Raw genomic sequence first — 12939 nt, 5'->3', positions numbered from 1 at the left:
GTTTTCAGACGTAGTTTGTAACACATTCCTGTCTCCTTAGTGGTTGGGGTCGGCTTCTCTGCAGAAGGGAGTACCAAGAACACAGCTCAAACAAGCTCTGACTTGTTTATCTGAAAAATACCATTTTCAAGTTCAAGTTCAAGTTCAAGTGCATTTATTTAGAGCACAATATCACTGTTTATTCCCAACATTCTCAACATGATGACACCCCAGACTTTTTTTTTTGCCTGCTATGTGCAAGAAAAAAACTCCCAACAAACCCAGCTGAACAGGGAAAAATGGAAGAAATCTTGAGAGGGAGGCAGCAGACACACACGCAGGACGATGACCACCTACAGGGGAAGCTGCAGCAGCAGGATAAAGATAAAGGGGATGACAATGACAAGCAGATGACAGCAGGGGGGCAAGAGTACTTTGCCGCTACTTTGTTTTCCTGTGTCGCTTTTATATTGTTTTAATGCCTTTATGTTCAATGTAAAGCACTTTGAATTGCCTTGTTGCTGAAATGTGCTCTACAAATAAACTTGCCTTGCGTTGCCTTGCCTTGCGAAGAGTACTTTGGGCCCTTTTAAAGTCCCCATGAAATGACTACACATAACTTCTACTTCCCGTTAAACAGGTCATCTTATAAGTTGACAGCGTCCTGCACTAGTGGATGAAAATTAACATTTCAACCAATAAAACCCTCTGAAAACTTTACACATCCTCTCTCATCCACTTGTTTCTCTCCCAAACTGTTACTCTACTGGGTTAGAGTTAGGTCTGTCCTGCTTGTGAAGGATCCTTCCCTGCACCATGTCCCGCCCAAACATCCTGTTTCAACAGGACAAACATCAAATCAAGAAAATAAGAGTCCATTTCATGGGGTCTTTAAAGGGCACATGCACCTAAAGTGCTTCCTAATTAAGAGATGGGCTCTAGATTACATTTCTCTATACATTTAATAACTGGGTCTGGTCATACTTATTACCAAATCATCCTATATGCTGAGTTTATATCAGCTTTACTCTGAGTGCACGCACACTGCCACGTTCTTGTTTGTCCCCCAGTAGTAGCAATCATCTGGAAAGCTCCATTCAGCTTTACTGTTCTTGTCCTGACTAACAGCATGGATCACAAACCCGCGGAGCTGATCCTTCAACATATAAGCCACTTCCTGGGCATCTCCCTTGTTCCCCTGGTCCTTCATCACCTGCTGGATGAGGTCGTGGGGCACCTGCTGTGGTTTGGTGCTGTATGACACCACCAGGTTAACTTTATTCACCGGGGGAACAAAAAACCAGTTCTGCCCAATCACATGGTGGAAGTGTTTTCCCGCTAGCCAATTCAAAAAGAAATTTTCTGAATCACTAATCAGCAGCACTGACCAGCTGACCCAATCATACTTCTTTTTCAGGAATTCAAGAAGCTCCTTGGCGGTACCTGCAGGATCCTTTTCTCCCTTCTCTACAAAGAGGCGCTGAGTATCCGCTTTTGCATGCTCTGGGAAAGCTTCCATACAGGACTCTATGGTCAACTTCATCTTTAACTCTACATCTTTTATTTTGCTGCGCCATTCTTCCGTTTTCTCCTTTACTCTTTCTGCACTCATTTCCTGGTTAAGGCCGCAGTGGCCCAGCAGAGCAGTCAAGCCCTTCATGAGGAGCTTCATCAGCCGAACACAGAAATCCACCAGGAGGCCTCGATCCCCTGCTGCATGTCTGCGGAACAGAGGGAACATTTTACATTATTTTCAAATTTTAGACATGTGGTGGTGGTCACAGCCAACTTTAGAATAAACCCAAATTGTAGATTGCCAGTATTACAGCACTAGTCCTGCGAGTGTCATGTCATTTCATCAAGACCACTAGTTCTCTTCATCCACTGGTGTGAATAATGAGAACTACAACACATGCAGAAATATATATAAATTTGATAGGTAATATAGTAAACCTTTACCTATTTACTACATCTAAAATAGACTTTTCAGACAGGCCTTTCCCCATCACAGCGTCATACAATGAGTCCAGATTGCTGTCATCACCAGTGTGGACAAATTGTTCCAGAAAAATTTCCTTCTTTTCTTCCTGTAACTTCTCCTCTGCTTCCAAGATGTCAATGAACTTCTCATACTGGTACCGAATGTTGCTCTCTATTTTAAAATACTGCAAATCCATTGAGCTCTTTTCCATCTCTCTGCTGATTTCCTTCTGTTGGGCGGAGATCACATCAAGTTTGTTCTTCAAAGTCAGGATCTGCTCCTTGACGAAGGAGACCTCTTTGCTCTGAACGTTGTTTATGAACTGGTGTAGAGCAGGGGCAGCCAGCTCAAGAAAGGGCTTAGCAATATTCACCACTTCTTTAATGGTCTCCATTTTCTTGGCCACAACTTCCCATCGACTGGTCACGTTCTGAGAAACAGAGACCAAATCAGGTATAAAATATAACAATAACATGAGGAGAATGCAGTACTATAGATTAAAATAACAGCCTCTAGTTTTTTCATATGAAAAGCTGAAGAACCGTGCCAAATGTGTTTGGTCCCATGTCTTTCATCAAGTATGCAAAACTCATATTCTGTGAGCAGAAGACTAGTGCTTTCTTAGTCTCAGGCAAGCCTCTAGGCCAGAGGGCAGACAGCTTTTCAATCTAATTTGGAGATTCTCCACTGTCAGTATTTGTGGGCTAGAAAACCCTCTTCCCCACAGAGCATCAAATTCTACTGGACAGTATGGCATATGCTAGGAAACCTTTTCACCTTTAATGTTCACAGAAATATTAAACAGAACAATTTTTACTAAGCTTGTTCGTGATTTTGCTCTTGAATTTTGCATCTTGGTCTCTAAAGTAGCACTGCGTTTTGTGTGACTTAAGGCTAGTATGAATGTTTAATTTAATTTATTATTATTTTTTTTTAAATGTCTTTAACTCCAGAAGTTGATGTTGTTACTATCTTTAAGAAAATAGCCAGAAGCTTTGCAGTAACTAATGGTAATCTGCCCAAAAAGGTAATGACATCATAGGTGGACATGCTATGCTTCAATGAGAAAATGACACATTATGGTCTTTGATGTGTTAATGATTCATTTCAGAGCAGCAAACCATGTTTAAAAAATCTCGTTTCAACATCTCTCTCTACCTGACATCAATTATTATAATCAGATGTTTACAAAATAGTTTATGAATGGACCCTAGATCCTGCATCATCCAACTTTGCGGGAAAAATTCAAATAAATAATTCACTGCAAAGGACATCACAGAATTTTCACAGGTGATTAAATGCGTTTCCATTTTCTGTAATTCTGTAATTCAAATTAAGACAGCCAATTCAGAAATGCCTCATGAGAGATAAGAAGTCTTTTCCAAGTCAAGGCCTACCTGTAGCAACTGTTTTTTGTTTTTTTTGTTTTTTTTCCTGAGCCTGAAAGAAATTAGTCGCAGTTTGATGAAATTCGCAGGTTTTCTCACCCACTGTTGAGTCGAGGACTGTGCAGGGAGGATGTAGTCAAAGAAACGATGCGCTCCATTTATATGAAATCCAAAGAGAGAGAGAGAGGGAGGGGGGGTGAGAGAGGGAGTGGAGGAGGGAGGAGGGTGCACGTTGTCGCACCTGACACAGCCACATCTCTAAAATATGCATGGCATAAGAGGGTCTCTGGTAAACTGCATAGGGAGTTTTAATTACATATTTAAATGCATTTGTGTGTATGTTTTTGCCTCCTTTGTTTTATCCAAACACCCAGTTTGAGCTGTAGAAATCCCACTCGTGGCACACTGTGCAGACCTGTTTCTGGAAATGTGTCGCGGTGCATCGGTCCTGATATTGCAGCAGCTGCTATTTGCCATTTACTTATTATTATTTATTAATAATTACTAGAGTAGTGTACTGTGCATGTGTCTCATCCAAATATGGTGAGGGCAAAGTGACAGTGTGCGTTTCCTCTTGTTATGCATGGTGAGTTACGGGTCCTTTGCCGCTCTTCTGATTGCAATGATGCGATGAACTGAAGACGAAAGGCGTTTTCATCAAGTCACCTTCTTTCAACATTTAATATATGTTCTATTCTTATTTTTTAATAAGGGCTGCAGCTCTAAGTACACCTGCAACAGTGGTTTTCTGAAAGATTTACCCCTGTCAGCCCCTGTCAAAGACAAACTGCTCCCCTCATTCTTACCGAAACCTTTCAGCCTTCATGAACTTTTGGGAGTCCTCTGGGTCTTACCTGCTCCATCATTTCAGCTCTGCTCCGACTGAACAGCCTGCAAGTCAAAAGCTCCGCCCAGCAGCCTAAAGGCAAACACACACGACTGTCATCACACTGTCGAGGCAGGTGCGAGGCAAGTTCTGTCTGCGAAGTGCAGTAGGTGCAGATTATACAGCACTCTAAATATAAGGGCCTTTTTACTCTATTGTTAAAAAAAAAAAAATTAACCTGTTCCTTTCAAAGGTCTGTATTTTGTGTATTATTAACGACCTAAAAAGCCCTTTAAACAAAACTACCACCCCACCCTCCATGCATCACAGACCTTGTGGGAATCATCTTTTTCCCACTCAAATGTCACATTAACTATCAGTGGAAATCACTATGACAGGTGTGGGTATTTTAGGTGAGAGCCCTCAAGCAGAGGGAAGTTTTTTGAGGATAAATTGCAAGGGCTGTCATACCAAAGTATTTATTTAACAATATTAAACCTGGAACTAGTCAATGCATAAAAATAAAGAGAACTCAACACAGGGGACACAACAGGGGTGCAACTGGACAGTAAAGAGGTGAGCATGAGGGTTTACCCAAGACACATATAGTCGGGCTGCAGGGCCCGGCACCGGTCCGCGGACCGGTGGTTGGGGACCGCTGACGTAGATTATCAAACAGATGCATTGTTCGGCTTTTAAATAAACTCCATGTGTGCCAGTTGTTTCGTTAAATTTGACGTGTTACCTCCCTTGCATGACATTGCTTTAAGGCATCTGTTGCGTGTCCAGAGTCTGCATCCTCCTTAGACGTGAAATGTAGCCAAACCTTAGACGTTTTGCCTTCGGCATCTTTATTCATCCTCTCACGATCAGTTCTGATCAACAAGTGTGCAGAGTAGCGGCGCTGGCGTCACCTTCAACAACCGCAAGTTGTGAGACGAGAACACCAGCGGCCGGTCTCGTTACTACCGTTTACGTCGGAACCGGTGCCCTATTGGCACCGCGTTTCGGTACCCAACCCTAATTCACACACGCACGCACACACACAGACACACACACACACACACTTGCTTTGGTGCAAATGAAAAACAACAGGTGCAAGGAGAGGCAACAGCAAGACCACCAAAAAGGGAGTGGTTTTGCATGTAGTGGCAACAGACAATTGCTCTTTCTTAATCCTTCCTCTTGGGGTCCTGTTGATGTTGTACAGCTTCAAGCATTCCAGTATCCATGTGTGTGGTGAGTCATAGGCTTTCTTCCAGTTGATCCAGGCAGTGCACTGGTTGGTGTTCCTGGTCTTGCAGTCCCGAGCTATTGGTCTATTGACCAGTAGCTGGTGTTTGGCCCCATTGGTGTTGCTGTCAATTCTCTTCTAGTCCCTGCTCATGTTTAATACCATTTCTACCCAGTGGATGTCATGCTATTGATCTGGTACTACACGCCATTATTGGCTGGAAGCTGCACACCCACTGCCCAAAGGCCAACACCCAGAGAAGTCTCGTGCACTGAAGGTGGGTACATAGGTGAGTATCCTGGATACACTTTCTGAATGTGTGGTTTACTTCATCCAAGGTCTTACAAATGCTATTCTGAACTGCAGTGACAGCACTGAACTTGTCAGCCTTGTGTGATTCTGGTTTTCACTGTTTCTCCATTCCTAAAAGGAAAATGTCTATAGTATTGTTGCTGTTAACTATAATATTGTACATTGATGTCACTACAGTACTTAAAGGCAGAATCAGCACGATTTTCCTCAAAAACAATGTATACATTGTTTTTGAAAAAACAATGTATACATTGTTTTTGAAAAAACAATGTATACATTGTTTTTGAACGTCAAGTCAAGAAAACTGTTTCTATGTGTATTTCTATCCGCAATAGATAGGAACGTCTGAACGTCAAGAAAACTGTTTCTATGTGTATTTCTATCCGCAATAAGCCTGTGAACGATCTGTTTGAGGTGAAGATTAGAAATGAAATACTTGCTGAGGTGAATGAGGTCAAATACTTGGGGATTATATTAGATAAGAACTTAAAATTTGATAAACAAGTACAGTACATCTGCAAGAAGGTTAAACCAAACCTCAACTGTTTTCGTTTTATCCGAAAAGACCTGTCATGCAAAGCAGCTCAACTTTACATGCATGCTATGATTCTCTCTCATTTGTCATACTGTATCACATCATGGTCACAAGCTTCTCAAGTCATTTTGAAACCCGTAGTAGCAATATATAAGCAAGCAATAAAAATTATGGATCAAAAACCAATGAGATGGCACCACTGTGGCATCCTGAGAAAACACAACCTTCTTGCATTTGAAAACTTCATAATTTACATCAATATCAGATTGGTTTTTAAATGTCTTTATAATTATGTATCACCCCTGTTTTCTGCACTGATAAAAAGACGTCAGAGCTCAAGCCAAATAAATACACGGGCCTCCTATAATGGTGACTGCATTGTTCCTAGGTGTACAACATCATTTGGACAGTCTGCCTTCTCAGTAAAAGGCGTTAACCTATGGAACACTCTACCCACTCACCTGAAACTGGAGACCGATACAAATGCTTTTAACAGAGGACTAAAAGCATGGTTAAAAGCAAAACAACAATGTTCACACGTATAAATATTAGACTTAGTTTATTATTGTTACTAATATCACTGTTGCGAACATGAATTCTGTTTTTATTATTGTTGATCATATGCTCTGTGTGTTTTAGAAAAGCCGCCTATGGACTGGTGTTGAAAATTAGCACGTGTGCTATAATCACCCAAGCAAAGCATCTGGTCTGTCCACTGCGACAGTGTCAATGTATTTGTGATGTCCATATCAAATAAAAACAACAATAAACAATAAACAATAAACATTCATACAAAAATAATCCCTTTCAATCATCACTTATGAGCCACTACAAGTGTGTGTTGGTGTGTGTGTCTGCAGAGACCCAGCCCTCTGCCTGGATTTTCTTGTTTTGAAGAGGTTAAGACTCTTCACACATACAACCTTTGGGCAGTGGATGTGTTGCTCCCAGCCAGAAGTTCAATAGTATTGATAGTAATATCTAATACAAATACCTAATATCTAATACAAAGCTGTGAAAATCACGGACTGCAGAATGTGAAAGAAGTTAACCATTGCAAGGGGGAATGCAGGGCAGACAAAGCTTGTTCTTTAACAAGAGTGAATCTGGGTTTTGGCTTTCATCAGCTGGTGTGCACTGAGGATGAGGATGAGGAGAGATGTGGTGTTTTGCCGGTGCCAGTTTTCTGTTGGACAGGAAGGTGTCAGCAGGTGTTTATTCTGTCACCATTCTTGGAAATGAAAACTCGCTGCCAGCAGATAGCTTAGCTAGGGAGGAGGGGCCAACTTTGAATGTTGTGTTTCTGCCCTCAAAAAAGAAAAAGGGTCATTCCATGTCATTTCAACAAATTTTCAGGACATCCCACACACTTGGGTCTCAAAATATTCAGAACTTTTCACCAGTTGTTCCTTATTTATCCAATAGGCACACTGTAAAATTTTAGTTTGCTCGGATGGATACTTTTTGAGATACGGCCAATTTAGTGAGGGGGTTTGGAGAAGATTTGGCAAATTTTTCATGGGGGCAACCCACATACTCAGCTCTGCTGCACATCTCACAAATACCAGTTCCTTATGGCACCACTTAAAAGAGAAATAAACAGGCTTTCCAACGATATAAGATTTATTGCCAAGAAGCATTGTTACAACAAAGAAATAATCTACCCAACACAAATTTCCTTACTTTTTGTGCAATGTTTATTTAAACTCTTAACTGCAGACCTTGCGTTAAACCAGTCTATTTATAATTTCTTCTTCCTTGTATGTATTAAGTAGTGAGCAGAGCATGTATTTCCTTGTGGTTTTCTCACGCAGCAGGTTCTTAGACAAGCTCTTGCCTCATAATGCAGGTCAGGAGTGTGACACATACTGTTAATCATTCTGATTGAGTCAGCAAAGATCATGTTTCCACCTGTTTGTGCCTGGCTGACATACTGACAGTGGTGGAAAGAGTCCCACAAATTGCCCCAAGTAGAAGTACTGTTACTTTGCTGCTACTTTACTTAAGTACAAATGGAACTTCTGCCCAAAATAAAAGTAAACAAAGTGTCTCATTTGAAATGTACTCATAAAAGTGACTGAGTTACTGACACTGACACCAGCAGTAAACTCCACTGTCTCATATTTTGGAGAATGGAGGTACATGTTAAGTCATGATCTACATTGAGCCCTGGATGGCAAACGCTCAGCAAATAGCTATTGTGGAATGTACCTGCAGTGCTTCATCCTTATCATCCTGTTTCACCTGAAAGGTGCAAGAAGTCACAAACTTGAGAGAAATTGGTCTTTATTGATCTTTATTGTTTTCCTTTCCACTTCAAATAAGTTTCCTCAGTATAGCTCATCAGATTTTATAGTGTGGTAGTGTTTACAGTGCCAGATCTACCATTACAATGAATCGGATGTGTTATTATTTAACCATCTTACCCAGTTTAATCCCTTAGGATGAGGTATGATAATTTGCTGTGGTCTCTACTTGTGGTCTTACATTCATATGACATGGTATCCTAAACTCATTTCCTGTTCCACTTTTAATTCAAATTAGTTATGCCTTTAGTGTTCATGTTTAAAAAGTGCATATCATTATGGATATAAATGGCTTATTTTGTGAAACTGGGATATATGTACAGGGCTTGACACAGACACACATGCACGCACACACACATATAAATTGAACCACAAAGAAAATCTTTATGTTTCTGAAACTCATTTATTTGTTGATTATTATTCTTTTCCAGCAGCATTAAATGGATCAAAAATACAGCCAAGACATTGCTAAATTGGTACCAGAGAAATCACTCCCATTACATTAAGCACAAGTAAAATGAAATGTGTTGTTAACTGAAGCTAAAAATTATCTCTCAGTTACTACAGTATCGACAGTCATGCACTGGCATCTCTACATTTCCCTAGAAACTCATCAGTCAGCTGTTTTGAGAGATGAAGGCTATTCCATGAGTCCCCAAGTGACGCTGTGTTCTGGTAATCAAACAGAATCAGACAAGCAGAGGAGGAAATAACCCTCTTTGTCTTCACTTGCACTTGGCAAGAGCCTCCTGCATCTTCTTTTGCACCTCACTCATCTTCTTCGCCCACGTCTCTTTCCGACTCTCCTGGTCGTACCCTTTGATGGCGGCATAGCCCATGTAGGCGATGAGACCAATGGTGAACAGGTAGTTGAGGTGTTTGCAGAGCCCCTCCATGGTGCAGCGAGCGCAGCTGGTTCCTTCTGCATACTCCAGATAAACCTCGAGGACTGGCCGGCTGAAGGTCATGTCGTTCTTTGTCACACCATCATAGAGCGTATTCAGATGTTTCTCTCCCATCTCTCTAGAATATTTCTCCTTAAACTCGTTCTTCATTTCCTCACGGCGGGCTGGGTCTGCCTGCATAATACCCTCGTACATTTCAAAATGGCGGTGCAGCATGGAGACCACCTCAGAGTATTGCGCATCGAGTGTATTCTTCTTGATCTCCAGCAGAGTTTTGTGATGCTGCTTGGAAAGCTCGTCCAGGGTCTGGTTGATTGATTTGAACTCACTCTTCAACTCGGTGCAGATGTTCTCATCATCCACACCTTTCTGCATCGCCTTGATCAGGGAAGCAGCAATGCCAAAACCAGGGTGGATCACAGATAATGCTGAGACGGCAGATCCTAGGATCCCAATCAGCTGCAGACTGCCTTTGTTCTCGATTTTGTTTCCTGACATCGTGGCAGTTGGAGGTTGAAGATGTTCGGGTCAGACTGTAAAGATGTAAAGATGAATGTCTGTGTGAAAGAGAGAGAAAGAGAGAGAGAGAGAGAGAGAGAGAGAGAGAGAGAGATGCATTCACAGTCATTATTTGATGTCATCACATTTCAGAGAACAGTTGACCGGTGCATGAACTGCAATTACATAAATCAAAATGCAAAATGAGCAGATCTGAGAACAGATTGCTTTGTAAGTCAGTAATCCTGGCACACTGTTCAAAAGCATGTAGCTTTAAAAATGTTAAGGTGGCACATCCCGAAAATCTTTAGTCAAAAGGGATGCAATACATTTTCTCATTTCACACTGTTTCAGCCACAAAAGCTTTCTGACGAAGCCGCATGGTTCCCAGATGCTTAGTCTGTTCATATGTCATTACAGCCAGCTGTGATGACACAGGGTAGTCAGTCACAATCATGGGTGTGATTTCAGGATAGCTAGTCATTGGATATTTTTTGGATTCACTTCTGACTGAAAATCACACTGAACTTCCACTGATCTACGACAGAGCATTCATTGTGGGGAAACTGGGAGTAGAAAAGACCAGACTGACTTAAAAACTAAATCACTGCACAGACAGTTTTCAGACATGCTGTGTCGTCCTGGGTATGTGCTTCCATACATTCTGTGATTTGCATTGATTTGCCAATTGTTTTACTAACATTTTCTCATCAAAGTTATGGAAGTATTAGTAAATCTCCTTTTGTTAAACCACTAGATGCTGTGTTAATGGTAAGCCCTTAAGAGATTGTCCTGTCAGTTAAAATGTCCATTTTTAAAAGGGATTTTTTTGAAATATATATATATTTTGTGCAGATACACATCAAAAAATAAATGACCAAGTTTGAAAACTTTTTTTTTCCCTCCATGTATTCAATCTATAGCATGTATTTCAGTACACAGAACTGGATCAAATACTCAGAGAGATAAACACTGGTCTGTACTTTCTTTACTTTTATCTTTACCGTAGTTTTCAGGTATTTGGATAGAAATGTTGCTTCTAATATGTTTGCCTTCCATTATTTTCCATTTCCCAAGAGATAAAATGCACATAATAACTTGGGTCAAGAGCTGAAAATGATATAAACTCTATTTGCAGCGCATCAGTTTCATGTACTCCGCTGGAATGATGTTAAATGTTCAAACAGAATCAAATTATATTTAAAAATTAGATAAATTAATAAATAAAATTGAGTCCTAAGACATCAAGAAAGTACATCTGTGAACCATGCCATCTCTACCACTGATGTGCCACAACAATTTAGGCTGTTTTCTGAGTACCAAACACACTTTTCTGTTTCTTTATTGGTATCATTACTATTGTTAAAAAAAAAAAAAAATAGACAAATCAGAGAAGAATCACAACTCACCTTACTAGCTCAAGTGTCCAGTAGGGTTCGATCCAGTTATCAAAAAGCCCCGCTGTACCTTGGAGTATCAGCAGCTTTGGAATGCATACATATATATACATCCCAAATATGCATAAATCTGTAGTCACGCCTCCTTTTGAAGTTATCCATCCCCCTCAAGAAGTCCTTGAAAACCCACTGAGAATCAGGGGCAGGCACTGACTCAGATAATATCCTGTAAACACTCCCCATCCAGAGATATGCACTCTGGGAAAACAGACAAATAACTGGACAGGCTACATCATTTCTGGATGTAGGGTTGTGTCTTTTTTCATATTTAGATAACTGAAAAGCTAAATATTCATCATAAATGGCAACATGCACATTTTTTCAAATATACTGTGGTTTCAGAAACATGTCAACACAAAAACTAAATCCAGATTGGATCGTTTTTAACTCATCATTTAATTCATCATTTTCTCTTTGTTCCTTTTAAGGCACTTGAGGCGGCCTAAGTGAAAGCCTATCAGCTCGCCTGCCTTTCTCATCAAGCTCCAATCAGAGCCCCTGCCTCCCACTCATCTAATTGCTCCCATTTATATACACGCCCGTCATTCCTGCCTGTACTGTCATTTAGATCTGACTCATTGAGCGCTCCTCCAGCTTCTCCCGATCCGCTACTAAACCAAACCAAAGGAAGGAAACCACACCGGCCACACCGTTAAATGGTTTTGACGCACACCTTAACGCACCCACCATAACTTCCTTATCGATCAACCATGTCCAGACCCACTGATGGCGCACCACATTTCAAATCCTTACCTTCAGTGTATTGTGAATTGGTGGAGAGTGGCAGTAACAATGCAGGTGGAAAGTCCAAATGTGTCTCTTATGGGACTCTCATAGGAGAGCTATCTGATTTGGATGAGGACTGTCATGTCACCTGTGACAAAATACATGTGAAATGTGAGAAAACAAGGCTGTGTATGAACGAGGCGGATCTGATGGGACAATGGGGAGGAAAAACACAGACAAGCACATTAGGCAATTCGTGAACCGGTGGATCAACCTCAGAGGTGCATTCTTGGCTTTTACAAACAGGAAGTATGTAGTAACAGGGTGTAAGCACATGTTGTCACTGTAGTCAAGAGAGAAATGGACATTTACTGATATGACTAGGAGCTCCAGCTGGTTGATACGCTTAGGTGGCCGCATCCTGTACACCAGTGGTTCCCAAACCAGTCCTCAAGGCCCCCCCTGTCCTGCCTGTGCTGCCCTGCAGGTTTTTGTTACAGCTCAACTCTTTCACACTTGATCCATTTAAAGGCTTCATGAACAGGGTTAGGGTTCATGCATGCCCTTGAACAGGGCCATAAGGTCTTGTAGCCTGGTGCCTATGTGAAACCATGCTCTCAAGTTCAGGTTGAACTGCATTCCCTGATTGATAAAATCAGATTTGCACATAGACAATAACACAGTGAGAAAGAGTTTAAGTGAATATATCCCTACATGGGAAAAAATGAATCATCCAGATCAGTTCAGATGAGTCAGTCAGCCTCACTGATTCTTGAGAATTTGGATAGATCA

The 12939-nt window shown here is 41.1% G+C and overlaps 2 protein-coding genes across 4 annotated transcripts; both read right to left on the bottom strand.

The window, feature by feature from the left end:
- Positions 1–1003: 1003 nt before the first annotated feature.
- Positions 1004–4258, bottom strand: LOC115373706 (protein rapunzel-like). The gene is made up of 3 exons (XM_030072209.1): positions 4203–4258; positions 1939–2390; positions 1004–1700 (listed from the first exon to the last, which is right to left on the bottom strand). The coding sequence occupies exons 1-3, from the start codon at positions 4212–4214 to the stop codon at positions 1004–1006; spliced, it is 1161 nt and encodes a 386-aa protein (XP_029928069.1). The 5' UTR covers positions 4215–4258.
- Positions 4259–8998: 4740 nt separating this feature from the next.
- Positions 8999–12283, bottom strand: LOC115374496 (protein rapunzel-like). 3 transcript variants are annotated; one of them, XM_030073453.1, is made up of 2 exons: positions 12175–12283; positions 8999–10023 (listed from the first exon to the last, which is right to left on the bottom strand). In XM_030073453.1, the coding sequence occupies exon 2, from the start codon at positions 9962–9964 to the stop codon at positions 9287–9289; it is 678 nt and encodes a 225-aa protein (XP_029929313.1). In that variant the 5' UTR covers positions 9965–10023; positions 12175–12283; the 3' UTR covers positions 8999–9286. The 3 variants fall into 3 exon arrangements, with proteins under 3 accessions (XP_029929313.1, XP_029929312.1, XP_029929314.1); XM_030073452.1 differs by lacking the exon at positions 12175–12283 and adding an exon at positions 11374–11473; XM_030073454.1 differs by lacking the exon at positions 12175–12283 and adding an exon at positions 11379–11433.
- Positions 12284–12939: the final 656 nt, after the last annotated feature.

Source organism: Myripristis murdjan, chromosome 16 (assembly GCF_902150065.1).
Source record: "Myripristis murdjan chromosome 16, fMyrMur1.1, whole genome shotgun sequence".
NCBI lineage: Eukaryota > Metazoa > Chordata > Actinopteri > Holocentriformes > Holocentridae > Myripristis > Myripristis murdjan.
Note: the sequence above shows the minus strand (reverse complement) of the source record. Positions and strands in the feature narration are given on the sequence as shown.